Raw genomic sequence first — 23,915 nt, 5'->3', positions numbered from 1 at the left:
AAAGTTAGCTGGGACAATTTTTTCTTGTGAGTGGATTTGAGAATAAAAGAACATAGTTGTTGTGTCATTTTTTTTTAATGATAATAAACACTGTCAAAATCTCTAATGCTACTAATCAAGTGTGGGAGGGAATGGGGCAGGTAAAGTGGTGGTGTTTCCACTTAAAATGGTGGGAAGATAATGAGGGAGGAAGTACAACTTTCTTCTCTTTTGGGTCAGACTATAGATAGATAATTATCCACTTCCTACTCTCATCAGTTGCTTATTCAATCAAATTCGACAGAGAAGTTCAAACCTACTCCATTAATGGCAGAGGTTAAGATACTAATCGAGATTAACAATCTCAATTTCACTTACCCGGGTACAGACGGTCACCCACCTCCTGGTTCTACTCCTCTCATCCAAGGATTCTCTCTCTCTTTGAATTCTGGCCAGCGATGTCTTCTTGTCGGCTCTAACGGCGCCGGTTCTCTTTCTCTCTCGTCGATTTTACTACTACTACAACTACTCTGTTTCTGGGAGGAATATTCCCAATTCAATCTGACGATGGGTGGTAGGCTTCCTCTTTCTCTCTCATCAATTTTATTTGTTTTTTGTTTTTGTAGGGAAGACGACTATTCTGAAGATACTGGGAGGGAAACACATGGTGGATCCTCAAATGGTTCGGATTTTCGGTCGATCTGCTTTTCACGACACTGCTTTGACTTCTTCCGGTGATCTCTGCTACCTTGGTGGAGAGGTTTCATCTCTCTCTTTGATTTTTTTTTTTTACTGTAATTGCCTCTTCTGTTCCAAAAAAAAAAAATGCATAATCTTAAGTGGGTAGAAGAATTTCACCCAAAAAAATGGTACCTTTATTTGAAGCTCAAATTTGCTTAACTTTTTTTTTTTTTGATGAAATCAAATTTGCTTAACTTGAACAAGAAAACATCATTCTTGTTCATCTTAATTTTTGTGGTCCTCCAACTCAAAACCAATTAGCAATAACTGGACTTAGACATTATATTCTTGGTTGCTAGATCGCCTTTCTCTCACGTGGGACTATTCTCACACGCCCCCTCACATTCTTAGAGCCCAACACGTGTTTTTCTTTTTTCTTTTCGGATGATGTGGAGCACTATGGCTTTTAACGCTATCACGTGTGGGTCTAGCTCTGATTCCATGTAAAGTTTGTGATCATCCAACTCAAAACCAATTTCACCCAAAATATGGTAGCTTTATTTAAAGCTCAAATTTTCATTACTTGCACACGAATGCACGGTTCTTCTTTCAACTTGGTGGTGATTACTTCTACTTGAAGCTATATCTAGTAGTAATATGTTTTTGGGTTGAAAACTGTGTAGGAAATCAGGAAAACTAATGGATTGAATCCAGTCCTTTAACGCAGCTTTTCACAGTGAAATTGGGTTAAAATGAGTAATGTTTTTCTTACAGTGGAGACGTGATGTAGCTTTTGCTGGATTTGACGTTCCAATACAAATGGACATTTCAGCTGAGAAAATGATATTTGGGGTTGCAGGTGTTGATCCTCAAAGAAGAGCTGAACTCATTAAGGTATTGTGCCGCCGCTTACTAAATTGACTATTTGCCATTCTTACCCATATTTTGGTATCAATGCCTTTACGGCTTTACATGCCGTATCTATAAGATGGATGAATTGATGGATGACGGAATAAGTCCTCGCTGCGACACTAGTCCCGCGTGGGAGAAGGGCGATCTAGCAACTAAGAATATAATGTCTAGGTCCTCTTCTCTCAAGTAGAATGCACAAGTCTTCGGATGGTGCAAATCATGATTCCAAAGCCTTTCTGATCTATATTATTGGTTGATGGTGCAGGTGTTGGATGTTGATTTATCTTGGAGAATGCACAAGTCTTCGGATGGTCAGAGAAGACGTGTTCAAGTTTGTATGGGTCTCCTTAAGGCATTTAAGGTTGGGTCTCTAGGTCCGAGAATAAAAAAAACATTTCGGTTTTAGATCTTCTTTTACTACCCACAAAGTTATAATAATTGTTTCTACAGGTTCTTCTTCTTGATGAAATAACTGTGGACCTTGATGTGTTAGCAAGAGCTGACCTTTTAAAGTTCCTCCGAAAGGATTGTGAAGAACGGGGAGCCACAATTATATATGCAACCCACATATTTGATGGTCTTGAGGATTGGCCGACACATATTGTATGAGTTCATGAGCCCTTTGAATTATGTTCTTTAATGAATTTGGCTTAAAAATCAGTCTTCCCCCCGTCCCCCGTCTGATCGTGATATTGTTGTCATGTTCAGGTTTATGTTGCACATGGAAAGTTGCAACTTGCAATGCCGATGGAGAAAGTAAGGGAGACGCACAAGTTGTCATTGATGGTAAGTTTTCTCCTTATGAGTTTGCAGAAAGACTCCTAACTAGCTTACGAATTACTCCTGTCTCTTGTCTGATTTGGGATTGCAGAGAACAGTTGAGAGCTGGCTAAGGAAAGAGAGGGACGAGGACAGGAAGAGAAGGAAAGAGAGGACGGCAAATGGGCTTCCTAGTGAAGGCAGCAGTGTGGATGGAGAGCTAGTACGCAAAGCAGTTCGTCCTTTGAACAATGGGTGGGCTGGTGGAAGGCTTCATTCCACCATAGCAGGTGAAGAAAATTTCTTCTTCAGCTCGAACAGTGTATTGAGACAGTAACTGTTTCCCACATTTTAAAGTATAACAAAGTCCAAATAAGCAAGCTACTCTCTACAGGAAAGATTGAAAAGTTCTGAACTCCGGCGAACTAAGGTCAACTATAGAAAGTATCTTAGTTAATGATGCTGTGTCCTTGTGTTGTTCTTGACTTGGCCCGTGATTCTGAAATTTAATTCAATATATAATCATTTGCCTGAGTATTTGATTGTACTTGTACTTGTCAAACTTGGAGCAGACAATCGCATTTCTAATCTATTCTTAAGGTAAAGAACATCAAAATCTGTTTCAAAGCAAGCCCAGTAGACAAGTAGAAGCTTGAGAAACCCTTTTTTACAGAGACATTAGGGCAAGATGCTTTTGCAGGTTTTGATCTTTAACCTCCCGGTGGGTGCAGGTCCTAACCACTCAGGCAAGATCGTATAGTACTTCTGCCCTCTACCTTTTCTGCATAGGGAAAAGATGAGAGGTGGGTCCAAGAGAACAACTATAATTAAGAGAAAAAAAAAAACCTATATATTTTGATGATGCAGAGAAAGCTGATCTTGAATTACACACTCATAAGTACAGGCTGGGTCTTTGGAAGCCCGAGCTGAACCTGTGAAAGCTTAAAAACTAGCACAATACTTCCATCAACAAATCTCGTGGGACTGATCGCGATTTGGATTCACGAGATCTTTCTTAGGTGATGGAAGAAAATAAGTATAGTTATTCAAAATCTAAGAACATCTTCTGAAAGTGCCTTGGATTTGGATTCATTTATGGATCTGCCCTCTCAGACTTTATCTTTCAATACTATTTGACAGCTATAATAGTTGAATTGGTGAAATTTACATACGTACAAACATGTATGACATAACTACAATCTCTCAAACAAGTTGTTAAAGGATCTCTCTCTTTCTCTCTACTAGATGCAATGGCCACGTATCCATCCTAAACTATCTCTACCAGTCTCTCTCTCTCTCTCTCTCTCTCTCTCTCTCTCTCTCTCTCTCTCTCTCTCTCTCTCTCTCTCTCTCTCTCTCTCTCTCTCTCTCTCTCTCTCTCTCTCTCTCTCTCTCTCTCTCTCTCTCTCTCTCTCTCTCTCTCTCTCTCTCTCTCTCTCTCTCTCTCTCTCTCTCTCTCTCTCTCTCTCTCTCTCTCTCTCTCTCTCTCTCTCTCTCTCTCTCTCTCTCTCTCTCTCTCTCTCTCTCTCTCTCTCTCTCTCTCTCTCTCTCTCTCTCTCTCTCTCGTTCGTCATGGCTCCTCATCCAGCAACTCTACTTCCCTTCTCTTCATCGGAAGATGGTCCAGAAACCGGCTCCGCCAAGCTGCATAAACATTACAAAACAAAATACACAGTTTAAGGACCACAATCTGATTCTTGTACGAGGCTAGAGTTTTAAAATCATTTGTTAGTAAAATGTTGAAGAAATAAACGATTCTTGTACCTCGGGGACACCAACAAAGGTAGTTTATTGCCCTTTGCAGTTAATTCTTTGTAATACGGAATTGACATCATTCTTCCTCCCATTGCTACAGCTGACTGAGGAGATCCTTGGAACCTCACACTAGAACTGCCTCTAGACGATGTTCCTGCATACCCAAAAAAGATCGATCATATCATAAGAATCGTTTCACATACATATGCATGTATATATAATAATATATATAGTGGTGTATACCTTGAGATATAATTACCAAACAGAAGAGGATGGTGATAACAATTGAATAAAGAGTAGTATTTGAAGACGCAGTTTTTGCTTCTTTCATCTTCTTATTATTATGCGCCTTCATCCGCTCAATCCTTACACGTTTCAACATAGCAAGTTCAGCAGAGATTTCTCTTATAAACTTCCGATCAGCAGCATCCAGTGTTGGTCCCTTGGGAGGTCGAGGTGGCTTCGGAAACAATAGTTTAGAGTTCTTCTTTTTATGTTTTTCCTCTGTTTTCTTGACTAATAAGCTCACAAGTTCTTCTCCTTCAGCAGCCTTCTTATTAGTATCTACTAATGAACCAGCAGCAGTCTCAAGAGAATTCGAACTAATAGTGCCCCCTTCATTTTCAACATTGAGTGATAAGACGTCTATGTGGACGTCGTTCAAGAACCCACTCCTAGCCCTTTCCAACTTTCCTTTTCGGACACCTAAAATTGGTTCCCTGGAGACACCTTCTTCTTCTTCTTCTTCCTTGGTAGATCTCCCACATTCGAGATCAATCACTACTAAATCTTCTCTTGTCTGATCCATTACCCAAAACCCAATGCTCCGGTCTTTGAGGTCCAATTTTTAATTTTTATAGTGAACCTAAATTGAGCTTAAGAACATCTCACATGAGCACTTAAAGAAGAGGAAACCTTAAACCCCACATCATAAATGAGTGAATGGATTGACAGAAAATGCCAGAGATGTCGGTGGTTCTAAAAGAAATAATAATACTTTGTTGAGTATTACATGTAGTGAACACAACCCCTATAAATGATCTGAACATTCATTCATGCATGTAAAGTTAGAAGAATTTCATAAAATACATAGAGAGAGAGAGAGAGTCTTGAACTACTTGAGAAGGGGAGGGAAGTTGTGAGCGTTAGGTGGTAGTTTTTCTTCTCTTTATTAACAAATTAACGATATTGAGATACGAGAGAAACAATCGTGCATAAATGTCAGTAACTGAATAGAAATACAGTAGTAGTATAATAATAGGATGAAGTCCACGGGACAGGGACAGGGTCAGAGGTCAACTGTAAGCCCCCCCCTTAAATACCTGCCATCACGTTTTGTTCCAAGCTGCCCCAACTAATATGGTCACACTTTCAACCAAAAAAAAAAAAAAAAACTAACATTTTTTTTTGTTGAAATAAAAAATAAAAAATAAAAATAAAACTAACATGGTCACTCACTATTTCAACAAAAAAAAAGTCACTCACTTGTCCTCGACTTCTTTTGTTTTGCCTCCTAATTTTGTGATTAATCGATTGTTCTGATCTTTGTAAGTGTATAATACTTTGTTTGATCTGTGAAACTCTTTTTCTTTAAGGAAAATACCTTTTTGATCACATTCTTGTATTTTTCTCTCATGCACATCCATCCCTTGTTCCGATTCATGATCATATCAACTGTGGAAAAAAAAGATTCTAGTAACGACTTTGTCATTTGACCCTCATTAAGTCGGCGGTCGATTACCGACATGGAAGCTTATGCAAACAACACGGCTTTGCATTGAGAAGAGATCATTTCTTTAATCTTCTATTATTAATTGACTTTGAACCTTAAATACTGAACTGCTTTGGTTTTTAAATGTATCCTAAGAAGGCTTAGTTACGGGCCTTAGGAGGTATGATGTTTCACACGCGTGGCTAGGAGTGGGAAAAGTCCTGCGAGTCCAGATTCGCCCACAAACCGTCCGAGCCCAATATGTCCATAGGCGTCAGGTGTCCGAGACATAGTCTACCTGTGCGGACCCTCAAGTTTAGTCGAAGGGGAATGAACAAAAGGCTCTAACCGGTCTTTTGTTCGGGTCCGATAGATAAATCCGATCGATTGATATTTTCGACTTACTTAAACATTTTAATCATATACGGATAGTTATAATCAATTAATATTAGTTAATATTTCTTATATATATATAAAGTTTTGTATCTCTTTCAACTCAAAAGGTTTACAATGTGTGACTATGTTATCATTACAAAATAAGTTTTGGTGTCCATATTTTAATCCCACATCATTAACGATAAAGAAAAAACTATTTGAGCTTCTTATAAAAGAGTTGAGGGATAGAAGATTCTTATTTAGACTATGGTAAGGGCTTCACTTGGGGTGAAATCTTAATGAGTACTATCATTTATGGACACTTAAGCAAAAAAAATGAACATTGTGCCCGAGTCCAACCAGTTCGTTCGCCAAATTGCCCGAACGGACCGTGGACAATTGTGACTCCAGACCAGAAGAGCAAGTGACCGCGGACTACCCGTTCCCGTGTGGGCGTGGCTTACCCCTTGTTTAGTGGCAGTAGCTCACTTTCACGGTCTCACCGGAGGCGAAGGAGACATAGATATATTAGATACCTCTCTCTACTTGTCTTTTTTTTATGGGGACCATCTATCTATTTGACTCTTTCTACTAGTCGATTTTGTTCGTCACCATCAACACCTTAGTAGTGGTAGTAACTTGTTCTCCCAAATAGCTTTTCGCGCGCTTGAATCCCTATATCTCTCATTCAAACGACTAGTAGATCTTTCAGTTACTAGGGTTTCAGCAAAACTGGATAGGTACAAAGGAGAACGCTGTGTTAACAATCTAGACACCATCACTTTCAACAGAAATTCTGTAAGAATGCAGCATCCAAGGCCTTCTTCCGATAATCAGCACCACCGTCATGATATAACAAGAAGTCCTAATAGTTTCAGAGGTGAATTATCACAAGGTCCACATCACCAACGCCACCACCACTTTGGTAGTCCTCCTCCTCCTCCTCCTCCTCAAAGTGGTGGTGGTGGTGGATTCCGACCTGTAGCTGGTGGTGGTGGTGGTGCAAGTGGGGGCTTTGCTGGACGTGGAGGTGGTAATCCGATGCCTCTTTCGGGGCAGAAAAGAGGGTTTCCTTTCTCTGGTAGAGGAACGTTTCCTTTAGGTATTTATTTTCTCCTTTTTTTCAATTGTCGATTATGGTGATAATCTAAGGTTTAGTTAGTGGGTATCTTATGTCCTTGTTTAGTACTCGGTTTAATTTGTTCAGTTAAATTTCAATGAGGGAATTAGTTTGAGGTGATCAAATTTCAATGAGGGAATTAATTTGAGGTGATCATATTACTGCTGAAAGTGATGTACATGTTTGAGTAAACCCTAACACATGTAATAAACCCCATTAGTACCAAGTAATTATTTGCTAATCTTGAATACTTATGGATATAAACACTCTATTCTTCTCACTTGTCTAGCAAACATTAGATTTCATATGTAACTAGAAGTTACTTTGCTCTAATTCAGTTGACGAGTTATATGTCATAATGCAATCAGACGTATGGTATGGAGAATCTGTAATATATTTTTATGTTCTGAATGATTTTCACTATAACTGAACATAGAACCATTGCCCTCTAGGCCTATAGTCATGGTTACTCTGAATCTCTTGAATTTATTCAGTTTTTCTTAGGAACAACTTTAGAATCCCTGGTTCCTTCTGTCGATGTCTGTTCTGAAACGTCCTTATCATGGGTTTTCGCAGATAACACTGATGGAGGTGGGTTCGCCAAACTTTTCGTTGGATCAGTTCCTAGGACGGCCACTGAAGACGTTGTAAGTTGTTACTGCATAATTTTTTCTGTAGATAACTTGGCCAAATTTCATAGAAAAAAGAGTATATTGCTTCCTCTTATTTCACCCGTTCAACATCCTGTGTCAGTTGAGTATTCATATTTCCTTTTCCCTTTCTTTCTTAAATGATTTAATCCCTTTCTAGTGCTTTTTGTAAGTTTATTATGTCGGAATCTGAAGACGGGGACTTGTTGCATTAACATCCTTTCAGCTGGACAGATTTTTAATCAACTTTCAAATTTGGAAACAGGATATCTTAGTTTCAATTTTCTTTTGATGACAAAATCCTTTTGGAAATTATAAAACAACCTTTCTATTTTTCTAAGCACTGTGTAATTCTCTTTCCCGTTTTTGCACCCCAAGGTTTTGTGTTTTATAGGTGATCCGTGGTCGCATCTCATTTATCTTACAAGTCATATCGCTCGTGCCTCTTTTATATTATATTACTTTATCCTGACAGATTGTTGTTGTTTCCATTTTAGATTCGACCGTTGTTTGAGGAACATGGAGATGTTATTGAGGTTGCTTTGATCAGGGATAAAAGAACTGGTCAACAACAAGGTATGTGGACATTCTGTTGTTGTGAGCTGATTGATTTTATGCTCATTTTTTTTGAATAATTTAATTGAATTGAGGAGATGAGAGGAGAGAGGAAGTTATTGAATACCACAATAGCGACGAGAGGATCCCTCAAGTTGCCGGTATTCATGGAAGTTATACTACGGTCTAAGAAATGAAAATTTTGGAATCACTGAGCTTGGGTTTTACCGTGAATGGACGATCAACCTTCCCATTGATTGTATTACCAACATGGCTAACTTTCTTGACCTTTTGTCCTCTCAAAGACGTAGGGAGATTCAACAAAAAAGATTAGTAGTAACAAAGATGGTAATTCCCTATGGCTTGGGAAAGTATGAAAATGACAGTGGAGAGTTTGTGTGGGTGAAGGAGACAACCAGAGAAAGTCAATGTGTTTCGCGGGGGGGGGGGGGGAAGACATTCAAGGCTGCATATATAATGGTTAACCACTTGAAGGAGCTTAGCATCCCCACAAAGAATCTTCATGGGATGGAGAAGCTATGCTCAAAAAGTCGGAAATCGGGACTAGTCGGTCGACCCGGGCCTAGCTACTAGGCGGGATGACAACGGGACCAGTCGGGTTTCATCGGTTAAACTTAAAATATAAATACATATATAATATATATATATATGTATGTATATAATTGCATATATTATTATATTATATACTATAAATTATTACCATTATAAACATGGTTTATACATTAGAAATACAAAATTATAAATAAAATCAACTAATTATGGAAGTTATAAAATAAATCAACTAATTTTATCCAGTTAGAAGTAAGAACTTACTTAGAGAAAGAAATAAGAACAAGATGTAGAAACAATTAGAGTATAGAGAGAGAAAGAGAGATAATAAACAAGGTCGAACATACTTAGAGAGTTAGAGAGAGAAAGAGAAGAAAACATAATGATAGAGAGGGAAACTTTACTTGCAATGGAGGATTGGAGCTAGTTCTTGTTAAAGAAGTGAAGGGAAAACCCTTGAAACCTAGATCTAGGAAAATCTCGTTTCTAAAAAAAAAACCTACCTGACCCATAAACGAGTAACTCGGGGCCTAGCCAAGTCGGCTAGTCGGCTTCAGGCGCCGCATTACTCGCTTCTCTAAAAGGACTAGAACTTTTGACCCTAGTCGAGCGGCCACATGGGGACTAGCGTGTGATCGGGGCCCAGGCGATGCCTAGGCGGGGACTTTTAAAGCATAGTGGAGAAGAATAAATCTGATAAGGGTGACAAAGTGGTTTTTGTAGTCTCGAGGGATGGAAAGAAGCATGAGAAATCCTTTCTAAAGATTTTCCCACCTCCCAAAGGAATTACACCCAATGCATGGAAAGGAGGACATAACGAGAGTAATTTGAAAACTCAACCGTCAACTTACATCCCACCAATGGTTAATTGTCTTGAAATACAACCCAAAATGTACCACGGCTCAAGGTATTGTACCGAAGGGTATACCCTTAGTGTACCAGATACTGAACATGGTAACATGCTTGTGTATTGGACCTGTACTGGAGCGAGTTGCTTTCCATGTAACACTGGGTTTGAACTTTGAGGTCATGCTAATTTGTAGCTTTGACATACTTTTTTTATTTTTTGCGTTCCTTTTCTTGGATGTGTTATGACTTCATACTAAATATCTAGATATCTACAACCACAACACGTGCTGTTGGTTTGATTGTTTATGTGAGAGTACTAATAACGTAATGGCGTCGGGCTACAATTTTTTTGTTACTTATACAGGATGCTGTTTCATAAAGTATGCAACTTCAGAGGATGCTGATAGGGCAATTAGAGCTTTGCACAATCAGTATACATTGCCTGGGGTGAGTTTATCACTTGTATCAGTATATTGTAGATCACCTTAAGTAGTACTCTTTATTTCTAATTTTATTTGTACTATGCAGGGAGTAGGACCTATCCAAGTTAGATATGCTGATGGGGAACGGGAACGCCTTGGCAATGGTTTGTCTACTTCCCGGATGCATTTTATTTATTGTTATAAGTATTGCAAGTTCGATAAATGATATAGTGATGTTACTCAAATCCTAGAGCAATCACACATTACCATGAACAATAAAAAAATGGAATATTTAAATTTAGGTCAAAGAGAAGTACCAGATTTAGCGTTTGGGTCAAGGATTTGTCCGTTATTTGGTCTGGGTCATAGACTAACCTTTGACCCAGTTGACGAGAGACGGTCACTAACAACCGTTTGAAGCATAATGTAAACTACGTTTTTAGCCCTAGCATTAAAATAACGAGCGAGTTACAAAAAGGAGAGAGGAAGCTTCTGAATTAGTTTTTTGGAAAATGATACAAAGGAATTGGAAAGAGATTTGTGAAGAACAGACTACATCATAATCTCCTTCCAATTCAAAATAAAATCCAAAAAAGTTAAACTTCTAGCCCAAGTCAAATTTCTGGACCAATGGTACAACATACAAGAGCCTAGAACATCCTCAATTTCAATACTGTTGGGCTTGTTACACTCTTTAAAGGTGCAAGAGTTCCTAAATTTCCAGATAGACCACTCAATCGCACTTGGAATAAGATTTGAAAGATCTTTCTTAATTCCCCTTTGCCCATGCTGCTCCATTGTGCAAAAATCTTATGAAGAGAAAGTGGAGTACACCATTGGATCCCAGATTGATTCACGAAAAACGATCACAGCTTGGTTGTCTCTCTGCAGTGAATGAACAGGTGATCAGACGATTCTTCTTGATCTTTGCAGCATGTACATCTACTCGGCAGAATCATCCCACGTCTTCTGAGGTTGTTGAGGTCGGAAGTTTCCCCATCGCAACAACCCACACTCCAAAACTAACTGTAGGAGGAATCACAAAGGACCATACGATTTTTGCAACCGGAAGAAAGTGGCTCTCTGTATCCTGAGGACTGAGCCTGGTAGAGCACTGACTGACCGAAAGAGGGTCTTTTTCATCCTTAACCCAGACCTTGCTGTCTTCCACATCTACCCCAGGTTTAAAGCGTTCCAAAAGCTGAAGAAGGTTCGAGTAAATAGGAATCTCCCAATCATTTAATAGCCGTCTGCAAGGCAACTCCCAAACTTGGAGCTGGTTGTTAAAGAGGATTCTCATGAGAAGTTTATGAACCAGTCAATCAGTTATTAACGACAAATTGTGCCTCGATTTTAGCCTCCATGTTTGCTAGATGGTTTGTGACAGCTTGTAAGGCTCGAGTGAATTGGGCTGTATCCATTTTAGACTTCTAATTTTTACCACTACGAGTGGGCATGCAAACTCTTTTTTTTTCAATACGAAAGAAAACAAAACAGAGTTGTACTACACTTACGAAATGCAGTTGAACTTTAAACTAATCATGCTCTGATACCAAAAGCTGGTGTAGGACAGTATAGATGGCTATGTGATGCAAGTCCAAGATCAATCACACATTAACACGAGCAATTAAAAGAAATCAAAACAGTGCCGCCAATGTCATACATAACTATTTAGAGTATCACTAAGATATTATGCATGATTCCAAGTTGTTAAATCCTACAATATTGTCCCTTGCGTTATTAAACAGTTGTTACAAGTCTAGGGATCAATACTAACTCAAAAGGAAGTAGTGAAAGCACATAGGGCTATCGAGGATGTTTAGGTATCAGAGCATGTCCAATGGAATAAAGATAGCAATTGTTAAATTCTAACCTTAAAACCTAAAATAAAATAAAATAATAGAACTGCAAATAAAACAACTCTCTAATCTAATCGACAAGTGGAACCCTTGAAGATGTCCTCATCGTATAGTATATACTATATACTATGTAGGCTTCCGTGCTTTAGAATCCTTCCAAGTATATAATTGTTTGTTTTTGACTTTTTGTTGTACCCTTTTTTGGCAGGTATGGTTGAGCACAAGTTGTTTGTTGGTTCTATGAACAGACAAGCTACGGAGAAAGAAATCGAGGAAGTATGTTCTCACTCACTGCGCTCAGTTTTTATTAGTGTAACCTTGGGAAAAGAAATAAGTCATTATATCTGTCCTGTTCCAGCTACAATCTAGTTGGTGCTAGCTGCAAAGTTGCTCCTTTCAGTTGTGATGATTGATTGGTAGCTTATGTCTTAATTTTTTTTTAGTTAGTCACTTAGTCATAAAACAAGTACGATTTAGGGCACACACCGAAGTTATCCAGGCCGTTATCTGGGTTATATCTCTTGAATATATTGCTAAAAGTCATGTTATTTTTTCCTGCTGCTCTCGGATCCCATATCATTTGGTTCTCATATTTACAGTTATAACAGTGTCAAGAGCTGTCACAAATTATGGATATTCTTTTTCACATCAGGTTTTTTCTCCCTACGGGCGGGTTGAAGATGTTTACATCATGCGAGATGAACTGAAACAAAGTCGTGGTATGGTTTCTTATTCTGTTTCTTGAAAAATATTTGTGCCAGAAGTGGGGAATGGACAGAAGACTCGGTGCCTGTGCTTCCAAAAATGTGGTGGGTCTAACTACTCGGATGACCAACTGGAATAAGTATTGACCACAGATGGGGCTTAATTGATCCTAAGCCCCCTCTTTGTTGACAAATAGCATAGCCAGCCGAGTTGTTTATTGACATCCTTTTATCTTAGTACCATACTCTGGTTTAGTTACTTACTCTTTTGAAACGACAACTATATAAAGGTTTGTGGTTAAATTAGACCTTTGGAGGGAGCAACTTGTTCTGGGTATGCACTCTCATTCCTGATATGTTTGTCATGTATTTTTGAAGGATGCGGATTTGTTAAGTTCTCTAATAGAGATATGGCAGCAGCAGCTATGAATGCCCTCAATGGAACATACTTGATGAGAGTAAGCTCTAAAATACTCGTCAAATACATATGTTCACATTTTCTTGCGATTAACCGTATTCATTTATCTGAACTTGTTTTCTGGTACATAGGGATGTGACCAGCCATTAACAGTCCGGTTTGCTGATCCTAGGAGGCCTAGGCTTGGAGATTCGAGGTAGGCATATGTGTGTTCTTTCTTCCTTTTGTTGCTTCTTTCTATACGTTTCAAAAGAACATAAAGAGCTTCAGTGAATATGCCCCGATCTTGATGCGGATTTACTATAAATTTACCTTTTGTCCGTATGTCAGAGTCTAACTATTTGTGTTTCTTGTAGGGGTGCTCCCGCTCTTGGAGGTCCTGGTTTTGGAACCCGATCTGAAGTAACCTCAGGTTTTAGGTATGTTTTCACATTCTGTAGTGAAGTCTATTGATTTGTTTCGATAGTTTTTTCGGCATATTCTCTAGTGATAAAATATGTTCTGACGTTCAATTATTGCAGGCCTGCACCAAATCTTAGTGATCCTATGGGTGGTCATGGTCCACCTAATGCATTTGATCCGAAGAGTTCTCAGGATATAGGCTCTTCTTCTGATGCTAGTACACATGGTTTTGGTGGCCAGTTGGTCAACAGAGGTGGTGCAGCACCCGTTCTGTCTGCCACAGTAAGAATCTAATCTTGTTTTCTGCTACATGTTTTAGCTGTTTTTTTCAAAATACTCAAATCCCTACCACTGAATATAGCAATGAGTCACATTCTTGTCCATGAAAAGGAAGCTCGAAACTGATCACAATCTGATTAGTTTGATTCCACCCGTGTATTTAGGGAATGCTAGTGGTTCGTGCGGCCAGCGCATCTTTCCAATTAACTGTGGAATTTTATGTGGTCTTAGAACATAGGCAGCATTAGCTCCTGTTATTTGTTTATAATACATAAAAAACCCTAAGACCCGTTTTATACACAGACCAATTCATCCTTTTGTTTATCTGAGGTTTATACTGTCTCTTCTCCACGAAAATCAGGATGGTTTTTTGGAAGCTTAGATGGTTCTACAAATGGTTCGCGCTACCAGCACATCCAAGTGTACGAACCTCTAATCTTAGCTGTTGCCTTATTTCTCAGAGTTTCAATTCATCCATGACGCAAGTACAACCTGCTGGACAACATATATCCTCGTTACAGAAACCACTTCAATCTTCCCCGCAGTTGCTGCCTCCACAACAACTACAACCACAGCATGCACCGGTATCTTACTCACAGACACACACTGCACGACCATCAACTCCACAAATGGGACAGCAACATCCTACATCAGCTGTTCGACCCTGCACCAGTCAGGCATTGCCATCACACCATTTATTTGGTTCAAGTGGTCAGGTGTCAGTTTCCCTGCCTCAGGTCCAGCACAGCACCTCATCTGGAACGGCAGGCCAACAACTGTCTGTACCTGCTATTCAGCAACTGCATCAGCCTCTACAACAACCGCCTTCTCAGTTAGCGCAAGTTCTGTCGCAACAAAAGCAAGCTTTACAGGCCAGCTTTCAGTCTTCACAACAAGCATTCTCTCAGCTACAACAGCAGTTGCATTTGATGCAACAATCAGGCCAAAATTTATCTCAGCAGCAAATTTCACAGCCTGCTAGACAACAGGTACTGCATATTTATAGTTGACGGACTTTGAACAGTCACCTCCACCATCCACCTTCCATATACTATGATCTTGACTCGAAACAGTTGCATGTTTAAAAAATTGAACTACTGCATTATTGAAATGTGGATGTTCTTATATATGACTTATTGATGCGATTAGTACATTTCTAGACGATTTTGGTATGTCAATGATGGTCTTAATTTTATAAGTCAAAATATCACAAAATTAGGTTGCATCTGTCCGTGTAGTTTAGAAGCATCCAATGTTTTTATCTACTTGGGAGGAAAACATGTTGTTTGATCTTACTAGCTTTATTAGGAGACCTCTTAGAGTCCTTGATCTGATTGGCTGTTGTGGTTTTTTACCCTGTCAACTAGTATCTAGGTGGTAGAGTAGTATATCATTTTAAAGTTCAATATATCAATTACTACAAGGAGTCTATTTTTGTTTAAAACATCTCTCTGATGAATTTCTCCCATTCCCCAATTTATTTTTGAACTTACTTGTTCTTATGGGTTCAGTAAGATCCAGTGAATGATTATATATTTCTGTTGCAGTCATCGTGGACGGGAAGTATCAAACAGGGGCAGACAGTTGCCAGCACTCTTTCCACTGCAACTGTTGTGCTTGCACCTTCAAGAACGTCAACTGCCACTGTTGCAGCTGTAAATTTACAGCCCGTAGCTTCTCTCACTTGTAACTGGACAGAGCACACCTCCCCAGAAGGGTTCAAGTACTATTATAATAGTGTAACCAGTGAAAGCCGGGTAAAAAATAATTGTCTTTTGGTTGAATTAGTAGTTTGTTGTTTTCACTGCATGGTTTATGGACTCTAAAACACAATTCTGACAATTGTCTACTAAATTGACAGTGGGAAAAGCCGGAGGAGTTGACCATGTTTGAACAACAAAAGCAAAAAAAAAACTCTGTTCAACAACTGCAACCTCAAATACAGACTCAGTCACACTCACAGGTCCTTTCTACCCAACAAGTCTCTCAGACAGGAGAATTTAATAATCAATCTCAGATGCGTCATCAGCAGCGATTGCAACTCCAGCAACCTCCTTCAACTTCGGTTAGTGGTCTTTTATCTGTTAATAGTATATATATATATATATATATATATATATATATATATATATTATGTTTTTCTATTTTACGTTTTAATCACACCTAATTGTTCATCATTTATGTGTGTAGCACCTAAGATCTGGTAGTGGTGGTCATAAAAATGTTCAGGTAAATCTTGATCAGTGATTGTTATATATGAAGTGCAGTAGCGTTCCTACAATATTGTTTCAATATTCGTATTTCGTCATGATAAAGGTCATGACTTTTTTTTTCAGGAGCTTGGTTATGCACAACAATCGCAGGCATTAGCTACTCCAGGCGTCGACTCTTCTCGTTTTCATCAGCAGGTATCCAACACTAACTTATTGATAGGAAGGACTTCTGTTTTGCGACATCTGATAATAGCTTGACTTGAGACACCAACAATTGGTCTCAGTTCCTTTCCTTCTGTTTTACTCTCTATTCCATGTTCATATTTATCAACTCAAGTTCAAATTAGTCCGCTGGTGCTGATATTCTCTCTCCCTTTCCCTTGTTACAGGGGATTCAGATTGGGCAAGAGTGGATGTGGAAGAACAAGCCCACAGGTTTGACAATCATTTTTCTTGATTGAAAATCACTTCTTTAGAGCACTAAGATCTGTGCTTGGGAAACTGAGTTTAAAGCTGTCTGTGACTGAATGGCTCCTTTCTCACTTTTATGTGAAGTACTGCTTCTGATTACATTCATCTTTGACCATAATCATTTGGAACAACACAGAATTGGCATTTAATATCTATACAATTAAATAAGTTTGTAGCGATCACGAAAACTAGCATTTATGTGTGTATTGTCAGGAGCATGATTTAAAGAAATGGGGTTCTGAATCGGAATATCATCAACCGAATGAAGGGAGGGCTGCATTGATGGGTGTGTGGCTGCAAGTGCTAACAGGATCAGGAAGGAGGGAGCTTGGGCGGTTCAAAGCAGAGCGAATGTCAAGGCTTTATATGTAATGTTGAGTTACGACTTATTCTCCCTCAGGGTTTTCCCATCTCTCTTATAACTCTCTTCCCGATCAGAAAATAAAGAGAGATGGTAAAACTAGAAGGGGCGGGGGTAAAAGAGAATGTTAAAACTGAATATCAAGAGCCTTTACCTTGTCCAGATAAAAGTTGATAGTCAGGATGATAGTGCGGCAGTGTCAGCCTTGATAATCTAAGGGTGCCAAATTAATTGGAACCCAATTTATCTGATAAAACATTTATATTTGTCCTCTTGATTGTGCATAATAACCATTACTTAAAGTTAGTTTGTTATCTTCAGTTTTTAAAGGAAATGTCCTGAAAACTTGTATTGAGAGAAATACAATGGGTAAGCCAGTTATTCATTACAGAATAGAAGACAAATGGAGAAATATTCAGGTATAAAAGTATATGAGCCCAGTATCTGTGGCATCAACCAAATTTACCATTAATAACATTTCAACAATTTGTAAGACTTAGCTGATAACAATGTCTCCCCAGAATCTACACAGATAAATTACAAAGAAGTTAAATCTCTCCACGTTATACCAATGCTCGATGGTATTTATAATCTGGTTGCGTTCATGAACGTGGTTCCTTGCTAGATAATTAGAAAGCCAAACTGTGCCTCCTGACACAGAACCAAAATCTATCTTAACATGCCTGAATTTTTTTTTCTCCAACTGCACCCTATCCGTTAGTTACGACTTTGAGGAGCTCAATGTCAAACAACAGAGTCTTGTCTATTAGTCCTTGGTTTTTCAGCACAAAATCCAAAGCTCTTTGACCCTGTATCAGATACCAATATATATCATTGTTGTCTATTAGGCTTTCCATAAAAAAAATTATTGCCATATAAACATATAGGGCTACTTTAAATGACAAACAACATTATATCTTACGGAAAATGTCGTCGGCTGTGGGCCCTTTTTGTTGTAGTCATTTTCTGGATATCCCAATTCTGGAGGCACTATTATCCTGCATCATAATCAAGTTAACTATGAAATGTGTATTCCTCGTGAAGATATCCGTCTCAACATACCAAGCATGATTTAAAGAAAAAAGTCAGTTGGGAAAGCAGTAAGTTGGAGTAGCACCAATCGACTTAAACGGATATAATCGTAACTGTCACAGATACATGGCATGGTCAACTATAATGAGAACTAGAGAGATCAATACTAAGCAACTCCTTTTCACTGTTCAAATGACCAACGTATGTCATATTCATGACTAATGCAAATACCAGAAGTAAATAACATGCAAAGTGTGCAATGGTATTATGGGTTGTTTTATTATTAGTGAGAAGTGGTTTGTCTGTAAGCAATTAAGCATGACCCCATCACCTTCTAATGCCACCAGGAGCCATGCCTGCAACAGCTTCCTCAAAAGCTGGTATAACCTGAAAGCTCAAAACACGAGCAACATTACCCAATCTAAACCATTTTCAGCAACTAGATTAGTAAAAAACCACATAACAATATGGTGTAGAACACTTAATTCATTCAATCATAACTAAAGCTAAACATACGGATACTTAAGTCAATGTAGAAACTGCGAAGAGATTCAAGAAGTAAAAGTTTAGCTAAGAAATAACTTGCCTCTTGAGATCCAAGCTTAAATTTGAAAAACTCTTTCTCTCCACCCTGCTTATAAATAAATTCCCAGAGTAAATGAATATATACAGACTTATGTAGAACATAAACAAGAACAAGCGGTGTTTGGTGCAAAGAAGTAAGTAACAAGCAAAAGGGTGTAAACCACAAAGTGTGTAAACAGGGTAATACCTCAAAAGACCCACCCTTGGTCTTGTTTCGAGCCTCAAAGATGCGGCCATAGTACCCAATGGTGTAACCGTCCCAATCAACCTTAAATGTAAATTAATGATTTAGAGAAGCGGTTAACCACAAAGTCGAGTTTTAACATTCTAACAGACTGGCCTTTCAAATTTTGCCTTACCACCACTATCTCTCCCATCTTTGGAATTGGGCCATCACCTAATCGCAAATCCTGCATCCCTCAACATTTTTAGTTAAATTTATAATATTAACAATGTAGGTGTATGGCGTACATGCATACACCATGCAGGTCCTGGCTTATGTCTTTAATAGATGACCTTGTACTGGAGACCTGATTTTGTTTCTGTGTAATCTGGATATCGCATTTTAGACTTCCCATAATCCTTCCCTCGTAGTGCTGGCACTGCGCATCCGAATACATCGATGAACAATGAACCATACACCATCAATATATTTAAACAATCACCAAGTTCTCCAAATAACAACAGTTTACTTCCATGATGCATTGAATTTCGTTATATGAGTGCAAGATTTCCCCTTCGTTGAAAAAAATCCCATCTCCTCTATACCCCATATGAATGTTTACTGCTCAGGCCTAAGCCTGACGGACACAAGGTTTTTCTGTGGGTGTGAGCTCTTAGAAGCTCACCCACAAAAGTGTTCGCATGAGTTTAGGTGGAGATTGTTCTTTAACAAAGCAGACCAATTTCTCCTTAGAAGAAGTGGAACAATATGACAACCATATTAAGAAGAAAAATTACGTCTAGAAACTTACTGTCAGCAAACTCAGATGATACAGCTACATCAGCCAATCGATCATGCCACAGGACCCCCGCCACATATCCAAAGGTTGAGAATAATACTTCCCTTCGCTTGGAAGCATCTCTCCCACTTGGTAAGAGAACTTCATCTATAAGAAAGTCCAGGGTGCAAAATATATCAATTCAAATTTCTACATATACCCTATCAATGTGCAAGAAAGAAACAGAAATTCCAGCTTGTCTTTTTCTTTTTTGTCAGGTGGAACGGAAATTGGGGGTTTCATGCTCAGTTTCGTCTAACACTAGCTAGGTGGTGCATTCTAACTATGTTGTAGGACAGTTATTTATAGGTGGAAGGAAGGAAGGTCATTGCACCCGGAAAGGAAGTGATGGTGTCTATCCCGCTTCGGGTATTATGTCTAATCCCCCATTAAATCATTTGGGCTCTTTGAGAAAGTAAGTAACTATATTCAGCAAAATAAAGGTGGATTTTGATTTAGTAGTAACACATTCATACAGAGTAGTATTATGGGTTTCACCAACAGTAGTGATTTTGTGTTTCAGGAAAGTAGTAATTGTAAACTCAAGCAACACAGATTAAGGTAGAGAAACAATTGTTTTTTGCATCTCAAAACCCTAGTAAGGAAGCCTTTAATGTCTTTTCATATAAACCTCTCTAAACTGGATGCCAGCCCCATAAATATCATCATCTATCACTAATACGTAGTAATCATGCACGTAGCAGAGTGTCATGACCAATATTAGAGAACGGAACAACAACACTGTGTGTACGTACCGAATTTCTGGTCAAGGACCTTGACGAAAGGAGCAAGGCAGTTGGTGGTGCAAGAAGCATTGCTGATGATAGTTTCTTCGTGGGTGTAGGCGTCGGCATTGACACCAACCACATAAGTGGGGATGTCACCCTTCCCAGGGGCAGTGATCAAAACCTTCTTGGCTCCTGCCTGTATGTGCTTCTCTGCTCCCTCTCTGTCCACAAATACTCCTGTTCCTTCTATGACTAGGCCCACCTCCAAATCCCTGTAGTGTGAGTATGTATGCGTATTGCTTAAAGAAAGTACATAGGAGAGTAGTAGAAGTACTAGGAAGAATTAGTAGTACATACTTCCACGGGAGGTCAAGGGGGTTACGGCTAGAGACGACCTCGATGATCTTGCCATCAACGGAGATAGCATTGTCTCTAACCAGCTTGACATCAGCGTCGAAGATGCCAAGTGTGGAGTCATATTTGAGTAGATGAGAAGCTTGCTTCACACCACCGGTGTCATTAATGGCAATCACCTCCAAGGGAGACCCCTCCCTACCATGCCAACACCTCAAGAAGTTCCTTCCTATCCTTCCAAACCCGTTTATTGCAACCTTTAGCTTTGCTTCTGTTACTCCTCCCTTGTAGCCCTTCCCACCAACCTTCAATCACAACCAACACCAACCCGGCCGGAAGCCCCTCCAATTAGTAGTTAACCAGCTGTACTAATTGCATTAATTAGTCAATTAATTTGCTCTAGTAATTAGTTCTCAACGTATGTGTGTATGTATGTACCCTTAACCGCTCCTTAGTACTACTACCCGTAGTAACTTCTAATACCAATTCTTACCGACTTACAACACTATCAATCTCGATCTTGAAATATCAGAGATGGTCATAATAAATAGTACTCCATAATTTTGCTCAATAATCATTCAACTTTAGAAGTTTAAGTCAGATCAGTAGTCTTACTAGTAATAATTAAGCTGATGTGTATTGGATCAACCTCCTAAACTAGTACACATAAACTTTGACCAATTACAATTTCTTTTGAAATTTTGGTAAGTGATTTAAAATCAATTAGTTGATATTTGTTTCTTTAATTTTGTGGTCAAGAACATATATGACAATGTAGCTAGCTAGCTAGCTAATAGTAAGACATATATTTTTATTCTGAATATCCAAGTTGTCGTGTGGAGTAATATTAATCTTGCTAGCTAGCTGGAGACAAGCTTAATTATTCATATATTTTGCCCAAATTAACATTCATATATTTTCTTGATCAGCAGCTAGCTAGCTAGCTAGAGGAAATAAATAATTAATTTAGCAATAGAGAAATGGATATGAAGAGAGCTGACCCCAGATGTTTGGAAGGAAATGAGGGAGAAAAAGTCGTCGTTAGTTTTGGTTGAGAAGGGAAGACAAGCATTGGTGCTGCGGAGGCCTGAGAATTCAGGGAGTCCTTTCCCAGCATTCACCCCCTGCACTCATGAGTCAAATTGTAAATTCAGTTAGTAATGCAGATCAATCCATCAATTGCGCCGCGTATATTCATGGTATATATATATATATATATATATATATATATATATATATATATATATATATTTGAAAATCACTAGCTAATGAGCGAGCGAGAGAGAAATAGAATTAAGAGAGTAATCTATCATCTACTTGATGGAGAGAACATGCTGCAGGCTTGGATACCGAGCTGACAAGAGCGGAGGAAGCCATGGCTGATGAGGCGTTAAGGAGATGAGATGAGATGGGAGAAGTTTTAAGTTTGGAGGATATACTTATTTGAAGTTAATGGGGGAGAAGTAGAAATTAATAAGTTTGGAGGATATACTTGTTAAATTTGAAGTCACATGCATACTAGTGTAGTAGGGAAATGTGTGGGTGATACTAGTTAGTTGGAGAGAAAGAGGACGAGATTATGGATAGCCTTCTCTTTAGAACGAATGGCTCTCGACCCCCTTTCTTCCTTTCCCATCCCTTTACCCATTTTCTTAACTTTTAATTTTTTTGTTGGGCTAAAGCTAAACTCCTTATATTTACTTATTATTTTATTTATTTTTGTCCAACTCTTCTCTTTGGTCTCTATCTTCTTTTCCATATCTGTGACTCCAAAGGGAGTAACTTTTTTAACTACCGTTCAGATCTTTTAATCAAACAAATGCACCTTAAGAGAGAAATCCAGTGCTATACCATAGATCGTAGTCGATTTCTCAAAAGAAAAACAAAGAAAAAAAATGAAGTATACCTGATAAAACCACTTCGAAATTAAATAATACCTCCCCTCTTGAGTATTTCTGTCATACAAACAAGAATCTTGAAAAATTTATGGGTTATTTTTCGATTAGCCCCCTAAAGTATGATCAGTTTCGCGCATGGTTCCCTAAAGTATGAGAAATACTCAGATGGTCTTTTTTTGATTTTTTTCCGTTTAATTGCCTATTGTGTCAGAGTTAGTCAGATTTGACTTTTTTTTTCTTATTCTTCTTTATCATTTCTCACAAAAAATTTCCCTCTAATGTTCTTCATCTTCATCCACTTCTTTCTCCACCACAACACAACAAAAAAGTTAAGACATAAGCTACCAGATCAATCATCACAACGGGAAGCAACAACTTTACAGGTAGCAGCAACTAGCTTGTATCTAGAACAAGACGAATATATTTACAAGTTTCTCTTCTCAAGGTTAAACTAATAAACTGTCGCTTGTCTGTTTTTATTAATAAAAATTTGTTATTTTATATGATAAGACAATAATAATAATATTAATATAATAAACCAAATGTCCATCAATAATCCACATATGTCCACGGATATCGAACAAGGAGTGTGTCTATCTTGCCTCTTCTTTCACTCCTCGTTTTCTTAACTCCCTCTCAGATCTTATTTAGCAAATAAAAACTCAATCTGAAATCTCTGTCTCTAACTTCTCTAGAACTATTCAATAACCAAGGGTAAATCAATCTTTAAAATAAACCGCAGCAAACAAAATCCATCTCTACCAATTTAATTCTCACTTAAAAAAAACAGTAAAACAACTCGATCATTATCAATTACAAATTATGGTTTATGGCCTCTCACTTCCAGGGTCGGGTGAAGTGTTAATGAGGCCTAAAGAGGGTAAAAAAGTGAGCCCCTTGTACACTAATTGAAAACGTTTATTGATCTTTCATCATGATAAAATTTGTCACTGAAATTCATAAAAGAAACAATAGATCGATACTTTTCATCTTATTTTCGTATAATATGTTTCGTGTTTATCTTGGCGTCGGAGTCTTAACGGGATTGACCGTAGTAAATCTCTTTTCTGGGCGTCGGAGTCTTAACGGGATTGACCGTAGTAAATCAAATCCCTTTTCTGGGCATCGGAGTCTTAACGGGATTGACCGTAGTAAATCCCTTTTCTGGGCGCACGAATAGCAATTTTCACAAGTGCCTTTACGGCACTCTTCTCATTTCCCTTCCACCAAACAGTCCCTTAGGAAAACTTTTTCCAATGAAACCAAATCCTC

The 23,915-nt window shown here is 38.5% G+C and overlaps 4 protein-coding genes across 9 annotated transcripts; 2 read left to right on the top strand and 2 right to left on the bottom strand.

Annotated features, from left to right (window-relative positions):
* The first annotated feature begins 76 nt into the window (after nucleotides 1–76).
* LOC147554824 (ABC transporter I family member 20-like) lies at nucleotides 77–2,868 on the top strand. The gene is made up of 7 exons (XM_086659761.1): nucleotides 77–466; nucleotides 606–739; nucleotides 1,435–1,554; nucleotides 1,838–1,933; nucleotides 2,023–2,175; nucleotides 2,281–2,358; nucleotides 2,444–2,868. The coding sequence occupies exons 1-7, from the start codon at nucleotides 307–309 to the stop codon at nucleotides 2,666–2,668; spliced, it is 966 nt and encodes a 321-aa protein (XP_086515887.1). The 5' UTR covers nucleotides 77–306; the 3' UTR covers nucleotides 2,669–2,868.
* A 944-nt stretch (nucleotides 2,869–3,812) lies between these two features.
* On the bottom strand, nucleotides 3,813–5,093 carry LOC147554823 (uncharacterized). Its single transcript, XM_086663534.1, has 3 exons — nucleotides 4,330–5,093; nucleotides 4,096–4,240; nucleotides 3,813–3,975 (listed from the first exon to the last, which is right to left on the bottom strand). Exons 1-3 carry the CDS (start codon nucleotides 4,892–4,894, stop codon nucleotides 3,912–3,914), a joined length of 774 nt encoding a protein of 257 aa, XP_086519660.1. The 5' UTR covers nucleotides 4,895–5,093; the 3' UTR covers nucleotides 3,813–3,911.
* Nucleotides 5,094–6,434: 1,341 nt separating this feature from the next.
* On the top strand, nucleotides 6,435–17,317 carry LOC147554822 (flowering time control protein FCA-like). Of its 5 annotated transcripts, none has more exons than XM_086659714.1 (18): nucleotides 6,435–7,274; nucleotides 7,869–7,939; nucleotides 8,440–8,518; nucleotides 10,281–10,363; nucleotides 10,445–10,502; nucleotides 12,406–12,473; nucleotides 12,850–12,916; nucleotides 13,280–13,359; nucleotides 13,451–13,515; nucleotides 13,676–13,738; nucleotides 13,841–14,003; nucleotides 14,462–14,989; nucleotides 15,548–15,757; nucleotides 15,862–16,065; nucleotides 16,191–16,229; nucleotides 16,337–16,408; nucleotides 16,612–16,648; nucleotides 16,898–17,214. In XM_086659714.1, the coding sequence occupies exons 1-18, from the start codon at nucleotides 6,977–6,979 to the stop codon at nucleotides 16,903–16,905; spliced, it is 2,193 nt and encodes a 730-aa protein (XP_086515840.1). In that variant the 5' UTR covers nucleotides 6,435–6,976; the 3' UTR covers nucleotides 16,906–17,214. The 5 variants fall into 5 exon arrangements, with proteins under 5 accessions (XP_086515840.1, XP_086515841.1, XP_086515838.1 ...); XM_086659713.1 differs by having other exon boundaries at nucleotides 6,666–7,274; nucleotides 16,603–16,648; nucleotides 16,898–17,317; XM_086659715.1 differs by lacking the exon at nucleotides 16,191–16,229 and having other exon boundaries at nucleotides 6,498–7,274; nucleotides 16,603–16,648; nucleotides 16,898–17,317.
* A 173-nt stretch (nucleotides 17,318–17,490) lies between these two features.
* On the bottom strand, nucleotides 17,491–22,391 carry LOC147554821 (peptidyl-prolyl cis-trans isomerase FKBP19, chloroplastic-like). Of its 2 annotated transcripts, none has more exons than XM_086659717.1 (12): nucleotides 22,063–22,391; nucleotides 21,747–21,869; nucleotides 20,749–21,050; nucleotides 20,419–20,663; nucleotides 19,637–19,771; nucleotides 19,179–19,264; nucleotides 19,022–19,072; nucleotides 18,850–18,930; nucleotides 18,664–18,708; nucleotides 18,409–18,464; nucleotides 17,968–18,043; nucleotides 17,491–17,854 (listed from the first exon to the last, which is right to left on the bottom strand). In XM_086659717.1, exons 1-12 carry the CDS (start codon nucleotides 22,120–22,122, stop codon nucleotides 17,756–17,758), a joined length of 1,359 nt encoding a protein of 452 aa, XP_086515843.1. In that variant the 5' UTR covers nucleotides 22,123–22,391; the 3' UTR covers nucleotides 17,491–17,755. The 2 variants fall into 2 exon arrangements, with proteins under 2 accessions (XP_086515843.1, XP_086515844.1); XM_086659718.1 differs by having other exon boundaries at nucleotides 19,637–19,765; nucleotides 22,063–22,385.
* Between the last annotated feature and the right edge of the window lie 1,524 nt (nucleotides 22,392–23,915).

This window comes from Eschscholzia californica, unplaced genomic scaffold, assembly GCF_041429995.1.
Source record: "Eschscholzia californica isolate CP2 unplaced genomic scaffold, dmEscCali1.0.p SCAF_2, whole genome shotgun sequence".
NCBI classification, from domain to species: domain Eukaryota; kingdom Viridiplantae; phylum Streptophyta; class Magnoliopsida; order Ranunculales; family Papaveraceae; genus Eschscholzia; species Eschscholzia californica.
This window is presented reverse-complemented; position numbering and strand designations above follow the sequence as displayed.